Source organism: Ursus maritimus (genome assembly GCF_017311325.1).
Source record: "Ursus maritimus isolate PB19 chromosome X unlocalized genomic scaffold, ASM1731132v1 scaffold_X1, whole genome shotgun sequence".
Classification (NCBI taxonomy): Eukaryota; Metazoa; Chordata; class Mammalia; order Carnivora; family Ursidae; genus Ursus; species Ursus maritimus.
Window position 1 is genome coordinate 44,296,306 of NW_024423319.1, and position 21,524 is coordinate 44,317,829.

General features: G+C 44.1%; 1 protein-coding gene across 6 annotated transcripts; it reads right to left on the bottom strand.

The window, feature by feature from the left end:
* Positions 1–18,023: 18,023 nt before the first annotated feature.
* TCEAL1 (transcription elongation factor A like 1) lies at positions 18,024–20,055 on the bottom strand. Of its 6 annotated transcripts, none has more exons than XM_040629635.1 (3): positions 19,912–20,055; positions 19,404–19,472; positions 18,024–19,039 (listed from the first exon to the last, which is right to left on the bottom strand). In XM_040629635.1, exon 3 carries the CDS (start codon positions 19,025–19,027, stop codon positions 18,548–18,550), a length of 480 nt encoding a protein of 159 aa, XP_040485569.1. In that variant the 5' UTR covers positions 19,028–19,039; positions 19,404–19,472; positions 19,912–20,055; the 3' UTR covers positions 18,024–18,547. The 6 variants fall into 6 exon arrangements, with proteins under 6 accessions (XP_040485569.1, XP_040485560.1, XP_040485545.1 ...); XM_040629626.1 differs by having other exon boundaries at positions 19,386–19,472; XM_040629611.1 differs by having other exon boundaries at positions 19,398–19,472; positions 19,912–20,054.
* Between the last annotated feature and the right edge of the window lie 1,469 nt (positions 20,056–21,524).

Sequence of the window (21,524 nt, forward strand, 5' to 3'; positions counted from 1 at the left end):
ACACACACACACACACACACACACACACACACACACACACACGGCAGGGCACATACACACGCACGCGCAGGAGTGTACACCTCAGGGCGGGAGTGTAGGGAATGCGGTCCCAGAAAGGACTGTCTGCCCGCCGCCATCCGTGGGGGCTACAGGTACCAGCCACGCTTGTGCCCATCTGCTGATATACGGTGTGCTTACCTCGCTTTCTCCATCTTTCGCTCGACACGTCCGCATCCTCCGCACTAGGAAGCCAACAACCACGCAAGGTTCCCGCCCACCTCCCCAGCATTCCCCATTGCCCACCATTTTCTGAATCTAAATGGATAGAGGGCGTGGCTGTGGTGTGAGAAGTGCGGAACAGGACCCGTGGGGGGTCCTTTTACCCTCTCTTTTCCTTTCCAGTGACTTGCAGGTGGCTCCGACCTACACGCTGACTTGCTGGGAACTCGGGCGTTTTCCTTCTCCTCCTCGTTACCTGGACCTGCTTTCAATGCAATAGGGAGGTGGTACCCAATCCTGGCCGCAGGTTCCCTCCCCAGCTCCCTCACCCAAGCCCACATTTTTTGCCCCCAAATGAAACGAGCAGGGGTAGAAGAGGGGTATAGACAGTGCAATCCTGGACTCGCTTTGGTGTTCGCCCTCGCCTTTGGATATCCTCTGCCCTTTCAAACCTCCTTAGATCCAGGGCAGGCGGTAGTCTCCTCCTGTTCTGTCTGGGGTACAGAAGGGCACCCGCCTGCCTCCAAGGTAATAGGGAGATGGTGCTCAGGCGGGGAAGAGGACTCAGGCTACATTGACTCAAATTCACGTCTGCCTTTTCCCCAACGAAGCCAGTGTTATCAGTGAGCTCAGGTCCCCCCAGTTAACCCTCCCTACAGCACTGCAGCAGAAATCAGGTCTCCCCTCTCCAGCCGGTCTCCTCCCCCCACACACACTTTGACTGTTAGTCTTTTCAGTCTTTGCCTGAAACATGAAAAGTGTATCATTGCCCTGGAATTTATACTTGCCTTTCTCAGATTATCAGGAAGGATCAACCCGTCGGGGTTAATCGACCATGTCTCGTTTTTTCTCTCCTGCTCCCTACACTGTCCACCTCCCCTTCCCTAAGACCCAGAGATCTGCCATGTCCCTTGCAGTCCTGCCCAGGCACTTAAATGGAATTGAGGAAATGAGGCTCTGTGTGAGAGTGAGAGATTTATACTAGTTTTTAAAAAAATATTTGTCAGTTCTGTTCTATATGATTATTATCATTACTGATAGTAATGTCCACCTACATCCAGTTTGTCATTAGAAAATAGAAAAGAGGGGTGCCTGGGTGGCTCAGCTGGTTAAGCCACTGCCTTTGGCTCAGGTCATGATCCTGGAGTCCCAGGATCGAGTCTGGCCCTAGGCTCCCTGCTCAGCAGGGAGTCTGCTTCTCCCTCTGACCCTTCCCCCTCTCATGCTCTCTCTCTCTCATTCTCTTTCTCTCAAATAAATAAATAAAATATTTTTTAAAAACTACTTTAAAAATTAAAAAAGAAAGAAAGAAGAAAAAGAGAAAGAAAAAAGAAAGAAAGAAAATAGAAAAGAGCTATCTATTGTCATTTGGGAAGCAGGCGGTAGATTCAAGTGTGTTGGGGGGGTAAACAAATAATTCAGCCACCTGTTTTCCCTGCTCAGTAATAACACAAATATAGATCCTTTAGGCAGCCACTTATTTGGAAGTTTGAAATGTACAGAGCAGCTGGAGGCTCCCCTTGTGGGGGAGGGGTGGTTTTCCATGAAGTCAGCCTCTGAGGTCATATAATCTCATAATACCAAGGACACCTTGGAATTTTAGATTTTAAAAGCTGGTCACAATGTTCTGTTCAAAGTTATTAAATCAACCTCCACAGTTGATCTATTTTCCACTTCCCTACCACATGCACATCCCTATTAACCCTTTCCAATTGCAACCAAAAATTTTCTACTACTTACCACCCCAGGGATAGATCTAGGTTGTGGGACCTGAAACTTACAATTTGGGGGACCCTCTTTAAGAAAAAAAGAAGCATTAGGAGGCACCTGGGTGGCTCAGTAGGTTAAGCGTCTGCCTTCAGCTAGGGTCATGATCCCAGGGTCCTGAGATCCAGCCCCGCATTGGACTCCCTGCTTAGTGGGGAGTCTGCTTCTCCCTCTGCCTCTCCCCTGCTGTGCTCTCTCTCTCTCTCTCTCTCTCTCGGTCAAATAAATAAATAAAATATTTTTTTAAAAAGAAAAAAGAAAAGAAGCATTAAAAAGGTATGCATGATGCAGGCAATTAGGTACCAAAGTTAATACTTATTTATAATGAGCAAAGAAATGACAAAATTTAGACAGCTGACATATATGAAACATCCTAATTTCCATAGAAATGTTGACACAAAATGAACAAACTTCTTAGAATTTCTAAAAGTAAGAAAGAGTTTTATTCAAGCCCAAGTTAGGACGGCTGCCTGGGAAACACACTCTTTGCAGGAAAGAAAGTGTTCAGGAGAATGAACAGTTTTTACAGGGTTATACACTTTTTACTTCTTAGAAAAATCCAAAAGACTATAGCATATTGGCAGGAATCATGAGTTTTATTGTAAAGGAATTCAGGGAGTAGGAGCAATGATCAATATCTCAAGGACAAGATGGTTTTCCTTTAGGCTACTCATCCACAAAGCAAGTGTACAATGCATGCATAGTGGGGCATAAATCAGGCTTTTAGTCTGAACAAAGTTTATATACAGTCATGTTGACTTAGAAATCTAAAATGACTTCCCTTGTTTATCAGGCCTTTAGAGAGTTTTTCTCTCATCCCAAATGATACTTTTATTAACTGCCTGGTACACCTCTGATTTTTTTTCCCTACAGTGTTTTTTTTTTAAGATTTTATTTATTTATTTGACAGAGAGAGAGACAGTGAGAGAGGGAACACAAGCAGGGGGAGTGGGAGAGGGAGAAGCAGGCTTCCTGCTGAACAGGGAGCCTGATGCGGGGCTCGATCCCAGGACCCTGGGATCATGACCTGAGCCGAAGGCAGAAGGCAGATGCTCAATGACTGAGCCACCCAGGCACCCCTTTCCCTACAATGTTTTGGCTACAAATCCTTTGATCCTCTCTTCATATGACATCTTTGTAATATCATTTTTCCTAGAGAAAATGTTAAGATAATTCGATCTTTCCTTTAAATGGAAATCAAATTATTATGATTATATGATTATAATCAATTTATTATCATTATTGATAAAATTTTCAACTTTACTACTCATTATTGGTGATAGGCAAATTTTTAGTATTGTCAAATTTGCATAAATTGCTGTCAACCTCTCTCAAGTTTCTTATGTGGGCTTAAGATTTATTTTAAATTTTCTTGTGCAAATTCTTATCTTAAATATTTTTAATAATAATGCAGTGTCATGTCAGTGTCCTGAAGGGGAACAGAATTTGCCACCCCAAAATATGTCTCTTTGGCATATTTGGCATGAGGATTATTTTAGGCTGATTATTATTTTTAAAAAGAGCATCCACAGGAAAAGCTCTGAAAACTGAATAGAAGTTACCCTTTTTAAAGAGGCATTTACATTTATAAGGGAAATCTCAATTTGTAAGGGTGTCTCCCTCTGTATACCAGGAAAAAAAGGATGACTAATTCTCTAGAAACTCTTGGGGTACGTGGCTGGCTAAGTCGGTGGAGCATCACACTTGATCTAGTGGTCATGAGTTCGAGCCCCAGGTAGGGTGTAGAGATTACTAAAAAATAAAATAAAATAAACAAACCTCTAGAAATTCTTACCAATGGGGAAGGCAAAGACCTAAATCTGCATAACAACCTTACCCTAGTTTACTGTGCTTTGCCTGGTAATCTCCCTTAACTGACTCCCCCACTCCCAATATCTTCCTTTGTCTTTAGCTGGAGTTGGTTTTGGGGAGTTACTCAGTTTTCCTGGGCTTCTCCCATGTATACAGGAGATATACATGTTATTAAACTTATTTGATTTTCTCCTGTTAATCATTTATTACAGGAGCTGGGGGTAGGTCTCAGCCAAGAACCCATAAGGGTAAAGAGAAAATTATTTTTCTTCCCCTACCCCTTCCAAGGCCACCCAACTGAACTAAAAATTAGATTTACATGAGAGGGGCGCCTGGGTGGCACAGCGGTTAAGCGTCTGCCTTCGGCTCAGGGCGTGATCCCAGTGTTCTGGGTTCGAGCCCCACATCAGGCTCCTCTGCTATGAGCCTGCTTCTTCCTTTCCCACTCCCCCTGCTTGTGTTCCCTCTCTCGCTGGCTGTCTCTATCTCTGTTAAATAAATAAAATCTTTAAAAAAAAAAAGATTTACATGAGAGAGATTAACGGGGGGGGGGGGGAGGAATAACAGCTTTATTATGTGCACACAGAGGCCCAGTAATGAAATTGAGACCTAAAGAAATGACCAAAGCAGCTACTTTTTATACTTTTTAGACAAAAAGACTAAATAAATCTGTGAGAAATTGATAGGACAAAGAAAACTTAACTTTGGGAGTTTCAATTAGTAAGGAATTCTAAACAGAATTTGGGCTGGGGTAGTAAATTAGTAAAAAGTAACAAGAGTTGTTTCTACAGCCTTCTCAGCCCTGAATTCCCTATCTCTGGTGATAAGGATGTTTCTTTACCGCCTGGAACAGGGAGGGCACCTTTCACAAGGGATACTTATTTCCTGATATCAGGAGGACAGAGGAGGATCTTCCTGCACAGGCTGTTTCTGAAGTAACTTTATTTAAAATAATCATATGCCAGGGGTGCCTGGCTGGCTCAGATGGTAGAGCACGTGACTCTTAATCTTGAGGTCTTTTTTTTAAAGAATTTATTTATTTATTTGAGAGAGGGAGAGAGAAAGAGCAGGAGTGGGGAAAGGGGCAGAGGCAGAGGGAGAGGGAGAAGCAGACGCCCCAATAAGCAGAGAGCCCAATGTAGGGCTCGATCCCAGGACCCCGGGAACATGGTCTGAGCTGAAGGAAGACACTCAACCGACTGAGCCACCTAGGCACCCCTTGATCTTGAGGTCTTGAGTTCAAGCCCCATGTTGGGAGTAAAGTTTCCTTTTTTAAAAAAAAGGAAATTGATAATCAATCAATCATATACCAAAATGGCACATTTGGGGGCAGCCTGCCCTTACTCCCCTACAATGTCAGTATTTCATGCCCAATCACCAAGAAATTAATATGAAGCTGTGTAGATATGATTGGGCAAAACCACAAACATGGTTGGTGTAGGAAAGATGGGAATCCATTTTTAATAATCATATTGTACATACAGGACAGTAATGGAATTCAAGACTAAAAAAATATCTTGGTATCAGCTAATGAAGTAGGAAATATTGTCAAATGCTGGCAAACGGCTGGTGTTAAACAATCAGGCCTTTAATTTGAGCTATAGGATTTGTTCGTGGTTCACTAAGCATATGAAATGCATTAGGAATGCAGCATTAGGCTCATTAGCCTTAGACTCACACAACCCTAGTTTGAATCCGAGAGTTTCTACTCACCACCTTGTGAAGCCTTACTAGTAATTATTTAATTATACCTAGAAGGGACTGAGAAACACATGGATAAATTATCCAATTAAACCTAAATTAAATGTAATTCCAAATCACTTCCTCTTAGCTTGATACAAAACATGCCCACATTCATCTTACTACCAAAAATGTGACAGGAGATAGGAGTGGAAGAAGACAGTAGTCTTAAACTGCAATCAATATTCTTGCTTCAAGTAACTTTACAAAAATATATGAGACATAGCATGGGCCCTATATTAGTTTTCCATTGCCATGTAACAAAATACTAAACGTAGCTGTTTAACACCTGTTTAACTTGGCTCACAGTTTGGTAAGTCAGAAGTCCAGACGTGTCATGACTGGGTTTTCTGCTTGGGATCTCTTAAGGCTGAAATCAAGGTGTCAGCCAGGCTGCAATCGCATATGGAGCTTAGAGCCCTTCTTCAAGCTTACATGACCGTGGCAGAATTCAGTTTCTTGTGGTTGTCTGAGCTCCTACTTTGCTCCTAGCCAGTAGCTTGAGCCATTCTCAGCTCAGATGTCACATTCCTTGCCACGTGGTCCCCCTATCCTCAAAGCCAAAAGTGGAAACGCTCCCTTATGTTGAATCCTTTTCATGCTTCAAATCTCTCTGACATGAGGATGGGCCACCTCTTTAAGGGCTCAGCTGATTAGGTCAGGCCCATTTAGTGACTGCCCTTTGATGAACTCAATGATTTGAGACTCTGATAGCATCTGAAAAATCTCTTTTGCCATGTTATGTAACATAATCACAGGTGTGATACCTCATATTCACAGGTTCCATCTAAAATCAACAGGAGGGAATTAGGGAATTATGTAAGTATGAAGGTCACTGAGGGGACCATCTTAGAATTTTGCAAACTATAACCCTTCCCAGAGGCCTTATATGGTGCCCATATGAATCCAGGGGCCATGAAACATAGGCTTCATTAGCCTATTAGGTGAATTCACCTCTGCATTACCACTACCCATTCGGAGATTTTTCACCACACCTATACAATTGTATTCTGCTAACGGGACCCCTAAACCTCACAACCATACACAATCGTGAATTAGTTACTGCTTACAGTTCTAACAGAAGTTATAAACTACATTGACCAACACTGATTTTGCATTTAAACTGGGAATGAGAGCCTTACATCTTGGACATGCAATGAAAGGTAGTCATGATTTCTTGTGTATCCGCCAGAGTATGTCAGGTTGAGGCAAGATAGGTTGGGGGAGACACAAAGGCCAACCACAAAGAAATGGTGCTTGTTCTCTAGAGACCTTTGGGAACCTCATTACTTTGCCTGCTACGTGCCCCACATGAAGATGGTGGCTTTGAATAGGCTAGTGGGCTATTCCACACACGCAGTCTCAGCAGTCTGTGAGGTAGGGATTATTAGCAAGTCTCCCAATAAGAATCTGGAGAGAACAATGTCCAGGGTGAACTGGAGTTATGAGAGAAAAATTCAAAGGAGCAGTAAACGACCAAATCAATCTTCATGTTGCCATTCTCAAGTGCTCCAGATGGTAATCCCACAATCCATTGAATAATCTTAGATTCTATATCTTGACCTCAGGGCTTTTCAGGATCCAACCTGAGTCACATATTCTCAGCTTTGCCAACCATTTTTCCTCTACTCCAGCCAAAAGAGCCCCCTAATCAGTGTGTGACCCGAACATGCTTTATACTTACCCACTCTGTGCTCTTGCTGTACCATTATCCTAAAATGAGACATTCCCTCAGGCCTGGTAGCATAAAGGAATAGGAATTGGCAATATAAAGGATAGTACGTCTCATAAAGGGATTGTTGCTTGGGAAATTTCAGGAACATACAAGTAGACCACAGGTCTGAGAGCCATGAGAAGCCAGCCCCATGACAGCAAAGGCTTCCTGCCACCCTTGCTTCTAGAGAAAATCAGCTAGTTTAATTCAACCTAGAGAAAAAAGGATTCTTTCAGAGCACTACAGACTCATTCCTTGGTTTGTAGTCTATGTCTGATTTCACCACTAATCATGGGACATACATGATCTCCTTCACTTTGAACACTTTTGATCCCTTCTGCCATCCTTTCTCATGCCTCCTCTTTTGCTACAACTCCTCAATTTGTTTCCATGCACTTTTTGAATAAACATTCTAGAAGTTTTCTTCTGCCAAACTGAGTATAGCTGGAAATATTCTCCTCCCAGTGAAGTAGATCTTTACCAGCCTTGCTAACACACACACATAAACAAAGCCCTTAAGTGGACTGCATTGAAAACTCCTTTTCTGAAGAGCAGACACAGAAGATAGGCATTTCCAGTGCAATCTTAGAGAGAATGTCAAAGCTTACAGCCTGGGGCACCTGGGTGGCACAGTCAGTTAAGCATCTGACTCTTGGTTTGGGCTCAGGGTCTTGAGATCAGGCCCTGTGTCCGGTATGCTTAAGATTCCTTTCCCCTCCCTCTGCCCCTCCACCATGTTCTCTCTCTCACCCCACCTCTAAATACATAAATTTTTTTTTTAAAAAAAGCTTGCAGCCTGGACATGAGGCCTTGGTGAAGTGGCTCACTGAGTAGCAGATGTGTTACCTTGTAGGTTAGTCCAAAATTCTTTTGGAGACCTGACAGGATTAGGAGTTTAAAAAACAGTGCGCCCTCAGTTCTGTGCTTCTCTGACTTGGTGAGCATTTCATGTTACAAGGGCTGCCAAGACCACCAAGCTTTGGCCACACCATAGTGACATACAGGGCACAAGGTGGGTTGCTGCCTTCAGTCACATGCACTACCATCTCTTTTGTATCCTTTGCATTGCATATTTGCTGCTTTAGTAGTAACCAACCTCGTAACACTTTGAACCAAATCCAAATCGTCATTCTTGCACCTCTCTGAATTTAGACTAGATTAAAAATTTATATATTTTTTAAAAAAGATTTTAGTTATTTATTTGAGAGAGAGAGAGCACAAGCAGAGGAGAGGGGCAGAGGGAGAAGTAGACTCCCCACTGAACAGGGAGCCTGACTTAGTACTCCATCCCAAGACCCTGGGATCATGACCTGAGCCAAAGGCAGACGCTTAACTGACTGAGCCACCCAGGCGCCCCAGACTAAAAATTTAGAAATGCGGGGCACCTGGGTGGCTCAGTCAGTTGTCTGCCTTCGGCTCAGGTCATGATCGCAGAGTCCTGGGATGGAGTCCTGCATCAGGCTCCCTGTTCACTGGGGAGTCCGCTTCTTTCTCTCCCTCTGCCCTTGCTCCTGTTCTCTCTCCCTCTCTCTCTCTTTCAAATAAATAAAATCTTTTTAAAAAATAAATATAAATTCGTAAATGCTATATGGATAAATTTTGTAAATCTGCTTTTGACCTCATTTACAGATGAGAAAATAGAAATGAAGGAAGATTAACTATATGTCTAAATTCATCTAGCAAGCCAGGAAAGAGATTGGCCCTGGAACCATGTCTGTGCAATCCCAATTATTCTTACCAGATTCCTTGACTAGCCTATATAATTCAGGAGGGACTTGTTCCCCACATCTCACCTTCCTGAGTTTTTCAGAACACGTTACAGGGTTACAGGTGTCTTCCCCTGGTGAAAGCTGCTGACAGAAACGTGGGCTCCAGGCACGTTTACATGCAGCCAGCGTGGACAGTACAGGCCTTTTCAGGTAGCAGTTGCTGAAGGTATCAGAAGGCAGGCAGGGCAGCCATGCAGGCAAGGGGGAGGGCAGTCAGCCCCTGGCAGCTGCTGCCATGGCAACAGTCTCCAGGGAAATGGCCTTTCTCTGGGGGATCTGAGGAAGTCCAGGGTGAGTTTCTGGTTTAGGGATTCCTGTTCTCTGGTGAGGCGGCACTTCTGTGGCGGAAACAGAGCCCCCTGCCTCTGAGCCTCTCTACAGCCCAGATTCCGTGGAGGTCTGGTTTCACTTTGCAGGCCCTGTCTGCCTGGAGTCCAGGAGTAAAGCCCTCTCCAGCTCAGAGGTTCCCCCTGCTGCTGCCGCCTCTGCATTCTTTCCTAATGACACCCATGGCAGCATTTTGGTCTCAAGACAAGCTGCCATGGATTGCAGCAGGCCCTGTCCAGCCTGTAGCTCTCAGGCTCTCCCCCACTTTTGCCCCAGGGGAAATAACCAAGTGGGAAATGCAGGGACAAGAGCCTTCCTTCTCTTCTCTGCTTCTGGCCTCCTCCTAACTGGGGCTAGACACACACACACACACACACACACACACACACACACACACACTCACACTCGCACTCACACTTTGTCTCTCCCTCCCCCTTCCTATGCCCAGAGAAACAAGGAAGGGGCTCTGAGGAAAGGTGGGGTAGCAACTCAGGCTGCTGGGAAACACTCAGGAACTGGGAAGGCAGGTCCAACCTGGGCCAGAGGAAGGCAGTACCAGGCCCTGGGCTGGGCAGGACCCAGGCTGTGACTGACTTGCTGGAGGGCTCTGGAGGCCTAGCAGGCTTCTGTCCCTCTTCAGGCCTCTGTTCATGTCCTCCTTCTTCTCCCTAAAAGGTGGAGCCAGGGGTTGTGGTAGACCAATGCATGAGGTCCCTTCCAGCTCCAGGCTGCCTACCATGTCGAGGAGGGGTTTCTCTTAGGAACACCACTTGGTCTGAGTGGGGACCTCTCCAGACTGTGGCTGCTGCTGCTGCTGCTGCTGCTGCTGCTTTTCCCAGAATGCAGACAAGGTCAGTGCACAGAACTTGTCCTGTGCTGGCCTTCCCTGCTGGGCTCCAACACACACACTCACAGCCTTACTCTTGGCCTCAGAGACTCTCAGAAGGGCCCAGGACAACCCCAGTCTGAGGTCTGGATGACAGAGGTTGAAATAGAGCAGACGGATTCACAATCCTGGATAACTGGCTCAAAAAAAACTTATATTTAATGAGTGTTTTCTGTCTTCTGTCCCGTATATGCCGATTAATAAGACACAAATGTCCCTGAGGAGTGTGTTGTCTTATGGGGGACATAGATGTCTAAGTGTAGTTTTTGTTTTTGTTTTGTTTTTTTAAGATTTTATTTATTTGTCATAGAGAGAAAGAGAGAGAGAGAGAACAATCAGGGGAGCAGCAGGCAGAGGTTAGAAGCAGTTTCCCCGCTGAGCAAGGGGCCCGATGCGGGATCCTGAGCCCAAGGCAGATGCTTAATGGACTGAGCCACCCAGACGTCCCTAAATGTAGTTTTAACGCATGATAATAATAAAGTCCGAGTCACTGGTGATTTAGGAGCGCCGGGAAAGTACACCTAACTCACCTTGTTCTGGTGACTGTCAGGGAAGTCCTCTGGGAGGAAATGATACTTCAGTTGAGTTTTAATGATTGAAAAGGATATTGCTTAGCAGAGAAGGGGAGGCCAGTCTAAACAGAAGTGAAAGGGAAAAGCTTGAGGCAAAGGCACGGAGACCTGGCCTCAAGGGTCTGACTGGACCAGACCAGTCAAAGTCTGATAAGAATTCAGATGACAGGGGCGCCTGGGTGGCTCAGTTGTTGAGCGTCTGCCTTCAGCTCAGGGCGTGATCCCGGCGTTCTGGGATCGAGCCCTGCATCAGACTCTTCCGCTGGGAGCCTGCTTCTTCCTCTCCCACTCCCCCTGCTTGTGTTCTCTCTCTCGCTGGCTGTCTCTATCTCTGTCAAATGAATAAATAAAATCTTTTAAAATAAAAAAATAAAAAAAAAGAATTCAGATGACAAATGTCCATTACAGAGGCCAGTTTGGCAATGTACCCTAAATGTACCATATAACCCCACAGTCCCCCTTCTAGTCACTAATTCCTGAGAAATATTGACACATATACACAGGGAGGCAGGCAGAAAACATGCCATTGCAGCATGTTTGTAATAAGAAGGCATTGGAAACCATCTCAATCTCTATCATTACGGAATAAACTACAGTATGTTCGTTCACACTATGCAGTGTATGCAGCCGTTACAGATGACCTAAATCTATAGGTCTAATGTGGGATTTTTTGAGCACAGCAAGCAATTAACTCAATTCTGAGACAGAGGGAGTGTCCGATCCCACGGGTTAATGGCTCAGTTCCACAAGACTGTACCCTACCCTCTTCAAGTGCCAGCCTTAAGTCCAGGTTGTCACTTGTGCTTCTGACCTAGAAGATCAGAGGTTCCCACAACTCCATCCGGGGATTCAATTAATTTGCTAGATTGATTCACATTTACTTATGTTTTCTAGTTTATTACAAAGGATGTTATAAAGGATACAGATGAATAACTGGATGAAGAGGTACAAGGGATGAGGTCCAAAAGGGTCCCAAATGCAGGAGCTTCTGTCTTCATAGAACTGGGTTGTGCCACCCTCCCCGGATGTTGATGCCTTCACCAACCCGGAAGCTCATCAAATCTTGTTGTTCAAAAGCTTTCATATAGCTTAGTCTGCAGACTTCACCACCTTCCCCTTCCTAGAAGTTGCTGAGAGGGGCTGAAATTTCAACTTAGTCTTTTTGGTAACCTGTGCCATCTTGAGGCTATCAAAGGGCCCAACCCTAGATCACCTTATTAGCATAAACTCAAAAGGGGCTCTTCATGAATGACAAAAGACATTCCTACCACTCAGGAAATACTAAGGGTTTGAGGCGTTTTATGCCAGGAACTGGGGACAAAAACCAAATATATTTATTGTTATATATCACAATAGGTAACAATATGGATAGATGGGTAGATTTCCAAGACACACAGTTGAGTAAAAAAAAGAACATTTGTCTAATGAAATGTAAGGTATAATGCCATTTATATAATGTCATTTAGATTCTATGAATATGTGTGTATGCATGTGCACGTGTGTGTAAGTGTGTGTGCATGTGAGTTGTGTCTTCTTGTGTGAATTACTTCTCCATGTACTGTGCTCATTTTCTACTGGGTGAGTAGAGATTTATATTTTTCAAAGATATCTCTTAATCTGTAATATGTTTTAAATATTTCATCTCAATTTCTCTTGTGCCATTTAATATTCTTTGAGATTTTTTAAAAGATTTTAAAAGACATAATTCCTTATTAATTTTTCTGTTTGCAAAAGCATGCTTGTAGAGGCACCTGCTGACTCAGTTGGAAGAGCATGCAACTCTCGATCTTGGGGTCATGAGTTCCAGCCCAACGTTGGGTGTAGAGATTACTTTAAAAAATAACCTTAATTTTTTTTAAGCATGCTTGGGGTACCTGGGTGGCTCAGTTGGTTAAGTATCTGACTTCTGCTCAGGTCATGATGTCAGGGTCCAGGGATGGAGCCCCACATCGGGATCCTGCTCAGCAAGGGGTCTGCTTCTCCCTCTCCCCCTGCCTCCCCCACCCCCCACCACTCCTACTCTCTCAAATAAATAAAATCTTTTAAAAATTTTTAAAAATTTAAAAAGCATGCTTGTAGCAAAAAATTCAAGCTCAACGAGAGTGGGGCATGAGAGTGGGGGACTGTTCCCAATTTTTCTGACATTTTTTTCTGACATCCAAAGATGAATACCATTAGGCTTAGCAATAAGAGAGAAGGTGTGACATTTTAGAAGTAAGGCATAATGATTAAGAGTTCTAACTTAGGAGTCAGACAATTTGAGTTCAAATCCAGATACCTCTGCTTACTGGCTGTGTGATCCTGTGTAAGAAACCCAGATTTTTTTGAGCTTCAGTTTCCTTATATATACTGAGGTAATAATGCCTTCCTCAGTGAGTTGTAATGATTAAAGAAGATCCCAAATATAAAGTACCTGGCCCAACGTAGTTTCTTGATCATTTTGAATTTCTTTCCCCACCTCCAAAGTTGGTGTTCTTTCCTCAATCTTATGCTCTTTGGAGGACCTGTCCATTCATGTGGTCTTCAGACATAGGCCTCTGAGATCAAAGAGAACAATTTTATCCTCACTATAGACATCACCATCAAGGGGTGTGGTTGATGGAATACCCATATAGTTGAATGTCATGGCACATGTGCGAAGAAAAATAAAGGAATAAATAAAATATATGCTATAAGATATAACTACAAATATATAAATAACACATAAAAGTATTTCAATAATATATTTTATTAACATAAAAGGAAATATACACACAATGTAAGCACGTACATGTCAATATTAACAATTATTTTCTCTAGGCAGAGGAACTATAGGTAATCTATATTTTCTTTTATACTTTCCTACACATGCAGATTTTTCTGGTAGAAACATATAACTTCTACAATCAGAAAAAATTCAAAATAGTATAAGACCTTTCAGTTTAAACATACACATACATGCACACACATACTTATCTTGACTTGAGACAGGGGAAAACCATCTAAGTATACGTTGCTTCTTTTGCTACCTCAGCCCCCAAGAAGAGGTTGATACTGGTCAGTCCAGTGTGAGTCAGGGTTGAAGTATTCCCTTCCCCAATATCAAGTCTTCTTCCCTCACCCTCCAGCACTTTCTCTCCTTTCCTCTTTCCTTTGTTAGCTGTGTCCAACTCATAGTTCTGGTTCTGGTCACCAGATGGCGTGCTTACTTCTAGTTTCTAAATACTCTTTAAAACCAGTATTGTCTTGGTAAAGAGGTTTAAAGAAAAAGTTCATTTTTTTTTACACATAGGGTATGAGTCAGTACATTCAGTACAGTCACACTTTCATTTGAAAAATACATATTCATAGAAAAGGGTAGAAGGATATACGATTGGATTCTCCATTTAATTCAATAAATATTCAAAAGGTCCTTACTAAATGTCAGGTACCACAAGCCACAATCCATATTTCCATGCCAATCTTTTTCCCAAACTCTAGACACTTACATCTAACTGCCTACTGGACATGTCCATCTGGAGAAAAATAATAACGTAAAAACTCACCCAAATGCACAAACCAACAAGGACACAATACTTCGTAATACTGTCTAAATCAATTATTCCCTAGGGCCTGAAAAACTACAATCTAAATTGGAAGCAGTGTGGGACATCAGGCTGACTCAGTTAGTGGAGCATGTGACTCTTGACCTCAGGGTTGTAAGTTTAAGCCCCAGGTTGGGTATAGAGCTTACTTTTAATTAATTAAATAAAAAATTGGAGTGCGTAGAGCGGGGAGAACGCAGAATTTGATTCAGACAAATTTGAATTAGAACACAGGATCTGTCTCTTCTTTATCTGTATAACTTTATTCCTTATTCCTAAAAATAATGGAGTTTGGGTTAGTATTTCTTTTTTTTTTAAGATTTTATTTATTTACTTGACACAGAGAGAAACAACAGCAAGAGAGGGAACACAAGCAGGGGGAGTGGGAGAGGAAGAAGCAGGCTCCCTGCCTGACATGGGGCTCGATCCCCAGGACCCTGGGATCATGACCTGAGCTGAAGGCAGACGCTTTACCACTGAGGCACCCAGGTGCCCCTGGGTTAGTATTTCTGAATGGCAGAGGAAGGAATCTCCGGGTATTTTACAAGGAGCCTGAACCTGATCTCTCAGGTATGCTACCTCATACTGAGGGGCTCCCGCTCTCAAGCAATTTGTCATAAAAACCAAATCATTCTGATCAATGATCTTTCTCTAGGGTCTGGGACCCTACAAGGCTTTTGCTCTGGGGTTGACCAGGCAAGCTGCTTCTTGGAAATGTGTTTGAGATACCAGCCTTCTGTGTGAGCAGGGAGGTGGTTAAGAGGCCCAGAGAGCCAGGCTGTAGATGCTGCTGACTTTCTACCACCAATGCCCCTGGGCCCCAAGTCACAGGCAGGGCCTGCAATGCATAGGGATGTTCACACGGAGGGTGAAACCCCTTTTCTCCTAAGTTGTTGGACCACATGCCTTTGCAAGTTCCCTTTACCTGGAGTCTCCTCTGACTCTGGGCCTGGGCTGACACAGTCGTCAGACGCACTGCCTGCTCAGAGCAACGTTCAGGGCAGAAGCACCAGAACAGGCCGGGGCACATCTGAGGCCCTTTGGGGAGTCTGCGCAAGGTGGCTCGAAGAGGGATGGGTGAGGTTTTGTCTGAGGTCTAACCCCATTTGTGGGAAAGCTAATTCACTAAACTCAGAGGAGAGCCAGCTCCTTCTGCTTCAGCCCCGAGTGACCTGGTCAGACCCAGGTCAGACATCTGCCTACTCAAAGACTATCCCAACCAATGTTTCTAGTTAGGAATCCTCGGGTCTTTCTCTCCTCCCCTACAAAAAGTCCCCCAAAAGAGAAGGGGGAAAGGAGGGAAAGGCAAAGCACTCGGACCTGCAATGGGGACCGTTGTTGCCCCCCAGGTAAGTGTGTCCAGGACAATTTGGCCACTGGCCTCAGAGGGTTTGGGGCCTGCTGCAGGCTGGAGCAGAGAAACCAAAACCAGACCCACCCTGGAGAGAAGTGTGACTTGGGTGAGCCTTTCCACATCCTACCTGAGCACTGCCCCTCTGAGCACCAGGGGGGGTGGGTTCTTCCTGTCTTGTCAAACTGGTACAGTGAGCCTCTGGAAACTTATCTCACTCCAACTGGAATCCAGCCTGACCAGCATCCAGCAGGCTGCCATGACCTTGAAGAATGGTCTGGAAATGTGAAGATCCCCCAAAATGGCATCATACAGTGGAAAATAAAAACAAAAAAAGGTCAAGGGCACAGGATTGGCTTACCATTTTGTAAACTGATCACCAAAGAACTTTAAATTTATTTCTGATCCATTTTATTCATTGGAAGGAAGGAATGCAAGGCATTACATAATGCCAGCTGTGGAAAATATATCTTGCTATTTTATTGTCCTCAGCTTTTCATTCTGTATATGGTCTTGCTTTGCTGCAAGAAATCTAAATTTTATGTAGTAAAATTGATGAGGTTGTTTTTAGTTTCTTAAAAATATGCTTGGACAAACCCTTCACAGTTTTCTTTAAGTAAACTCAATACCCAGTATAGAGCTTGAACTCACAATCCCCAAGATCAAGAGTCGCATGCTCTACCGACTGAGCCAGCCAGCTGCCCCAAGCCTTTCACCCTTTTAAATTCTGATAAAATTATCTGCATTTTCTTCTATTTATGTCATAATTTATTTTTACTAAAACCAGGAGTATATTGCATATAGCAATGGAACTCTAACTTGTGTGCTAATAATTGACAGAAAAGGAAATTTAGTGGGTCTGGGGTAGAGCCCAGGTCCCTGCGTTTTTTATGAGAAATGCTGATATATAAGATATGTAAATAATTTTAATGTTGAATTTGAGATAACAGGTCCTCCCCCTAGTGATCCTTCTGAAATCGCAAATCATACTTTCTAGAGAAGTAAACACACTGAAGCTACATAGTCAATCAAACAGAAACTCAGGGTTCATGATTGGATCATAATTTTTAAAAAATTATTAACCACTATCCATGTTTCTAGAATAGGATCAATAAAACATAATCTTAGGTGTTATAAGGGTAGTTTGATAAATCATAATATCTGATATATATATATATATATATATATATATATATATATATATGGTACTTTAATGACTTACAAAGTACTTTTGAATGTTTCTTGGTGATGTGGGGTGGGATAGAAGGGAAATGCCCTTGCTTTAACCTAAGTCTTACTGTCCTCTTTAATTTATACAAGCTGAGCAAGTCATCTGAATTGGTTAAGGCAAGTCTGCCAGAAAACCCTTGAGAGAGAATTCACCCTAAGGCAAATGTTAGACATCTAAAACCATAGTCATTTTGGGGGATTATTTGGTAGGGAGGTTCCAATTCTGAATACACAGCATTATGGCTGGCCCACAAATTTGTCTCCTAGCCCAGGTCTCAGTGAATTCATGTTTGAATCCAGTGGGGAAAAGATGAGGTTTGCAGGGAAAAAAGGGATTATTTTGCTAAGAATTCTTTAAGACGTTGAGGTTTAAGCAGCACTGGGATGCTATGCACCTAAATAAGTACAATATTAAAGCTGAAGGAGGGGCATTCTCCATTTATCTGTAGGAGACACAGTTCAGCTTTGGCCCTAAAGGGACTCCAGAGCACTTGGTGCAGCTTTGCCATGGGAGGACCCAGGCACCTTAGCTGTGGGGGGAGGGGGGCGTGGAAGGAGCAGGATCCAGAAGAGGCAGCTGTGCCCAGCAGATGTGACAGTAATAGAATGTGGGGAAGGGAATAGCATGACAGAAATAGAATGTGGCACTCACCTGAGATCTCACAGGAATTATTTGTGAGTGTAAGTGAAACCTTTTGGTTCTATCCCCTGTATTTGAAGGGTATCTGTAAGGTTGGGGGTCCTGCACATGCAGGTGGGGGAACACCAGGCAGCCCTAGGATCTTTACTTCATTTGGCTCCACTGCCACCTTGTAAGTCAAGCATTATTCCTCTTTAAATGGGAAAAGAATGACCCTTAAATAGAAGTACCTGGTTTGTTTTTCTGCCTGAGATTTAAAAGAAACATGGGATTGGGGCACCTGGGTGGCTCTGTCCACTCAGCGTATGGCTCTCGATCTGAGGTCAGCTCTTGATCTCAGGGTTGTGAGTTCAAGCCCGCACTGGGCTCCATGCTGGGCATGGAGCCTACTTATAAAACAAACAAACATTGGATTTACTTTTCTTTAAACTTCTGACAAGTATTTATTAAGTGCCACATTGTCTTTATAAGCCAATTGACAGTTTTTAAATTTTTTACCATCATATTTTTTTGCAACAAAAGTAAAATATATTTTTCTTGGAAAGTGAGAAGTTCCGACGAAGCAAAAAATGAGAAACAAAACACCTATTACGGCACAGATAGCCACTGTTAAGCCACTTAAGTATATACTTTCAGTTTTTTCTTTGCATATTAATATATAAATATACTTTTTTTTACAAAAATGGGATACAACATACACTTTTCGAAAATTTTTTTTTTCACTTCACAATATATAATGTACATCTTTTCATGCAGACGGTTTAGACTCGTGATTGTAAAAGGGAAACTTGCAGTTTGTGGGCGGGGAAAACCCAATTTTATGCCAGTTACAAGTGAAACACCTAGAATAAAGCCACGCATAAAGTTATAATTGAGATGGGTAAAGGTATATGAGAAAATGCAACGTTCAGGTGGCAATACTTATATCAGGCAAAACAGAATTAAAGGCCGAACACATTAAATAGGATAAGGACGGTTCCGTCTCGCCTTCCAATGCATAACCATCAATTTGTTGCGAACTCTTTTCATTTCTTCCATCTCCTCTGCCACCTTTATCATCTCCTCATTGCTCAAATTTCTGCCGTGTATGTCCCCTCTAAATTGCGGGCGAGAGCGAGCCAGCCTCTCTTTAAAGCTTCCTTCTTCTAGCTTATGTTTTCCCACTCCACATGGAGGCTGCTCCATGGGAGGGCGCTCCTCAAAAAGGTCCCTTCTAGAAAGGCGCTCCTGAGGAGGGCGCTCCTCGGATACGAGCATCTCGGGAAGGAGCTCGGGAAGGAGCTCTTCGGGAAAGAACTCCTCCTCCGATGACTGCTCCTCGGAAGATGGTTCCTCCGCAGACTGCTTTTCGGGAGAGTGCTCCACAGGCGGCTGCTCCTCATCCGTCTTGGGTGCGCTCTGTGGCTGCTCTTCAGTTTCTTTGCAGGATTTTTCCATGTTCAGGATGGTCTTTAAGTACAGTTATTCAAAGGAGACAAGGGAGGCAAAGTCGAGTCAACACACTTGGTGGCTGGGTCAAAACCCCGGCCCCGGGTTCCCATACCTGACTTTTCCCGTGTCGGGGCCCAGGTTCCCCAACCTACGCTTGTCCAGGGTCTCTCTGGCCCTGGGAACCTCGCCGCGTCCCACCCCTCGCAGCCCCCTTCGCCCCCTCCTTCCAGAAAGCCCACCATTTTCCCAGCAGGCTTTGCCACAGGCCTCTCCCGCAGTGTCAGGGGCGGGGCGGGGCGGTGGTGCTGCGGTCTCGGTTCCCATCAGCGTCCTCCCACGCACCCCATCCCGGGCCACTGCCCACCCTTTCCCAGACCTGGACCTCTCCTGGCGGTTTGCTCTAGGCGTCCTCTCCGCGAGGCGCACCGCTGTGACCCGCAGACCTGCAGACCTGCAGACAGACGCGAGACAGGGTAGGGGGCGGGGAGTGGGGAGGAGGGAAGAACTGACTGACACGCACGTCCCTTTCCTGGGCAGTAGCCGCCGCCCCCACGCCAGCCCCCTCTGCTTCCCCTCCCCCACGCCCCACCTCAGGCTTCGTCGTCCGTGCCCCACCACCCCGTACCCCGCAGTGCTCGTCATTTCTTTTCAGGCGGCAAGTGGAAGGAAAGGATTACTTAGAAACTATTTCTAAGTGTCTGTGTCCCCCAGGGGCCCCCACTCATCTCCCCACCTCACCCCAAGACCACCATTTTCTGCACCGAAAGGTGGGCGCAGGGGGCGGGGCTGGGTCTAGGGAAAGGCCTGTACTCTTGCCATCCCGATCCCAGAGGTTACTGGGCAGCACCGACACTCATACCGATTTAGGAAGACCAAGGGGACTTACTTACTTCGGCTCTTCCCTTCGACCAAAGGGCAGGAGGCAGACGGTGTCTGGACAGGCAAAAAGGACCAGGATAGAGGGACTTGGGCAGACATAGGCTCGTGGTCACGTGAGGGCCGCGCGTCACCGCCGAGCTCAGATCCCCAGTTACCGCTCTGACCGCGGGCGGCCGTGCTGCAGCCTGCCAGTATTTCCTAACACGCAACGCATCAGGCATCGTCACTCACCTCGTTGTTTATATTTGTCTTTTGCTGGTTACCAGAGACGGTCAGCATCCAGTCTTGAGAGTTATTGCCTCTTCTTCTCTGCTGCTTACCCTGATAACACCTCTCTCCCTTATTCTCCCGTTGTCAGCCACCAAGGCCCATTATTTCCCCTAGAGCCCAGATCCTGCACTGAAATTTGACTATTTTTCCTTAATGAATCAATACCATATGTCACCTTTCCCAGCTTTAATCCACATCCCTAACTCCATCATATCCGTTTCGGCGCTATCAACACTGTTTACCATCTCTTGTCACTTTCATGGAAGATAAGCTTTCACTTTTCCATGACCTCAGGATTTTTTTGAGCCCCCAAACCTGTATCAGAAATAGAGGCTCCAGTCTAAATTAGTAATCATTTACTTCTAGAACTCTAGAAAGAGTTGTTTGTAAAGTATGTAAATTAAAAACATTAAATACACATTTGTCCATCTAAGTACAAATAGCCTAAAAACGTATTTATTAAATGTAATGGGGGCATTTTTGGTGAAGAGTGTGGCATTATATATATATACTATTTAAAAAAATTTTTAAGTAAACACACCACACACGGGGCTTGAACTCATGACCGCAAGATCGAGTCACATGCTCCCTGACTGAGCCAGCCAGGCACCCCCATTTATACTATTATGTGTGTGTGTGTGTATATATATAAAGAGGTTTTTCTGAGGCTCTAAATCCTTAACCAGCCACCTTTTGGTGTTGCTGGTCAAGAAAGTGTATATTAAGTCATTAAATCAGCAAATATCTGGGTCCTGGGACTGCTGTACCCAAAAGATTCAGCACAGAAGATATTCATATCCAACTATGCAATAATTCTGTTGACCACACACTGAGTAGCAGGATTAAAATCATATTAACATACTCACTTGTCATTACAAGTATGTATGTTTGGATCTAATAGTGTTTTATGGTCTTCAACCTCATACCTGCATCTTATCTACTCATATCAGCCTGGATGCTACTTTCTCATGCGGGTGCCCTTTTTTCCAGAGAGCAAACTGTACCTCTCCTTTCTGTATTTTGTAGTTTCAGGGTGGTGGCTGTCAGAACTGTGAGGATCCTGGGATCATTTTCTTTTTCAAACCCAGGCTGTCTAGTAAGTTTCCAAACAAATTCATGCGGGAATTTTACTATTTTTAGAGGTTTTTGTCACTTTTCTCCAACATCTAATTTACTTTATGTTGAGATAGCAAGACAAATATTAGTTTACTTTTGTATCTTTTCCATAACTGTTTTACTTTTCAATTTTTCAGTGATGTGTGTCTTTTAAAATCCAAGTTTCACTATGCCTTCTTTATTCTTTTCACCAAAGGTTGGCTTCATCATTTGTATGGTTTCTTTCCAAGAGGACTCC

Coding starts and splice junctions, on each gene's coding strand:
- TCEAL1 (XM_040629635.1), bottom strand. CDS start 19,027: ATGGAAAAATCCTGCAAAGAAACTGAAGAGCAGCCACAGAGCGCACCC.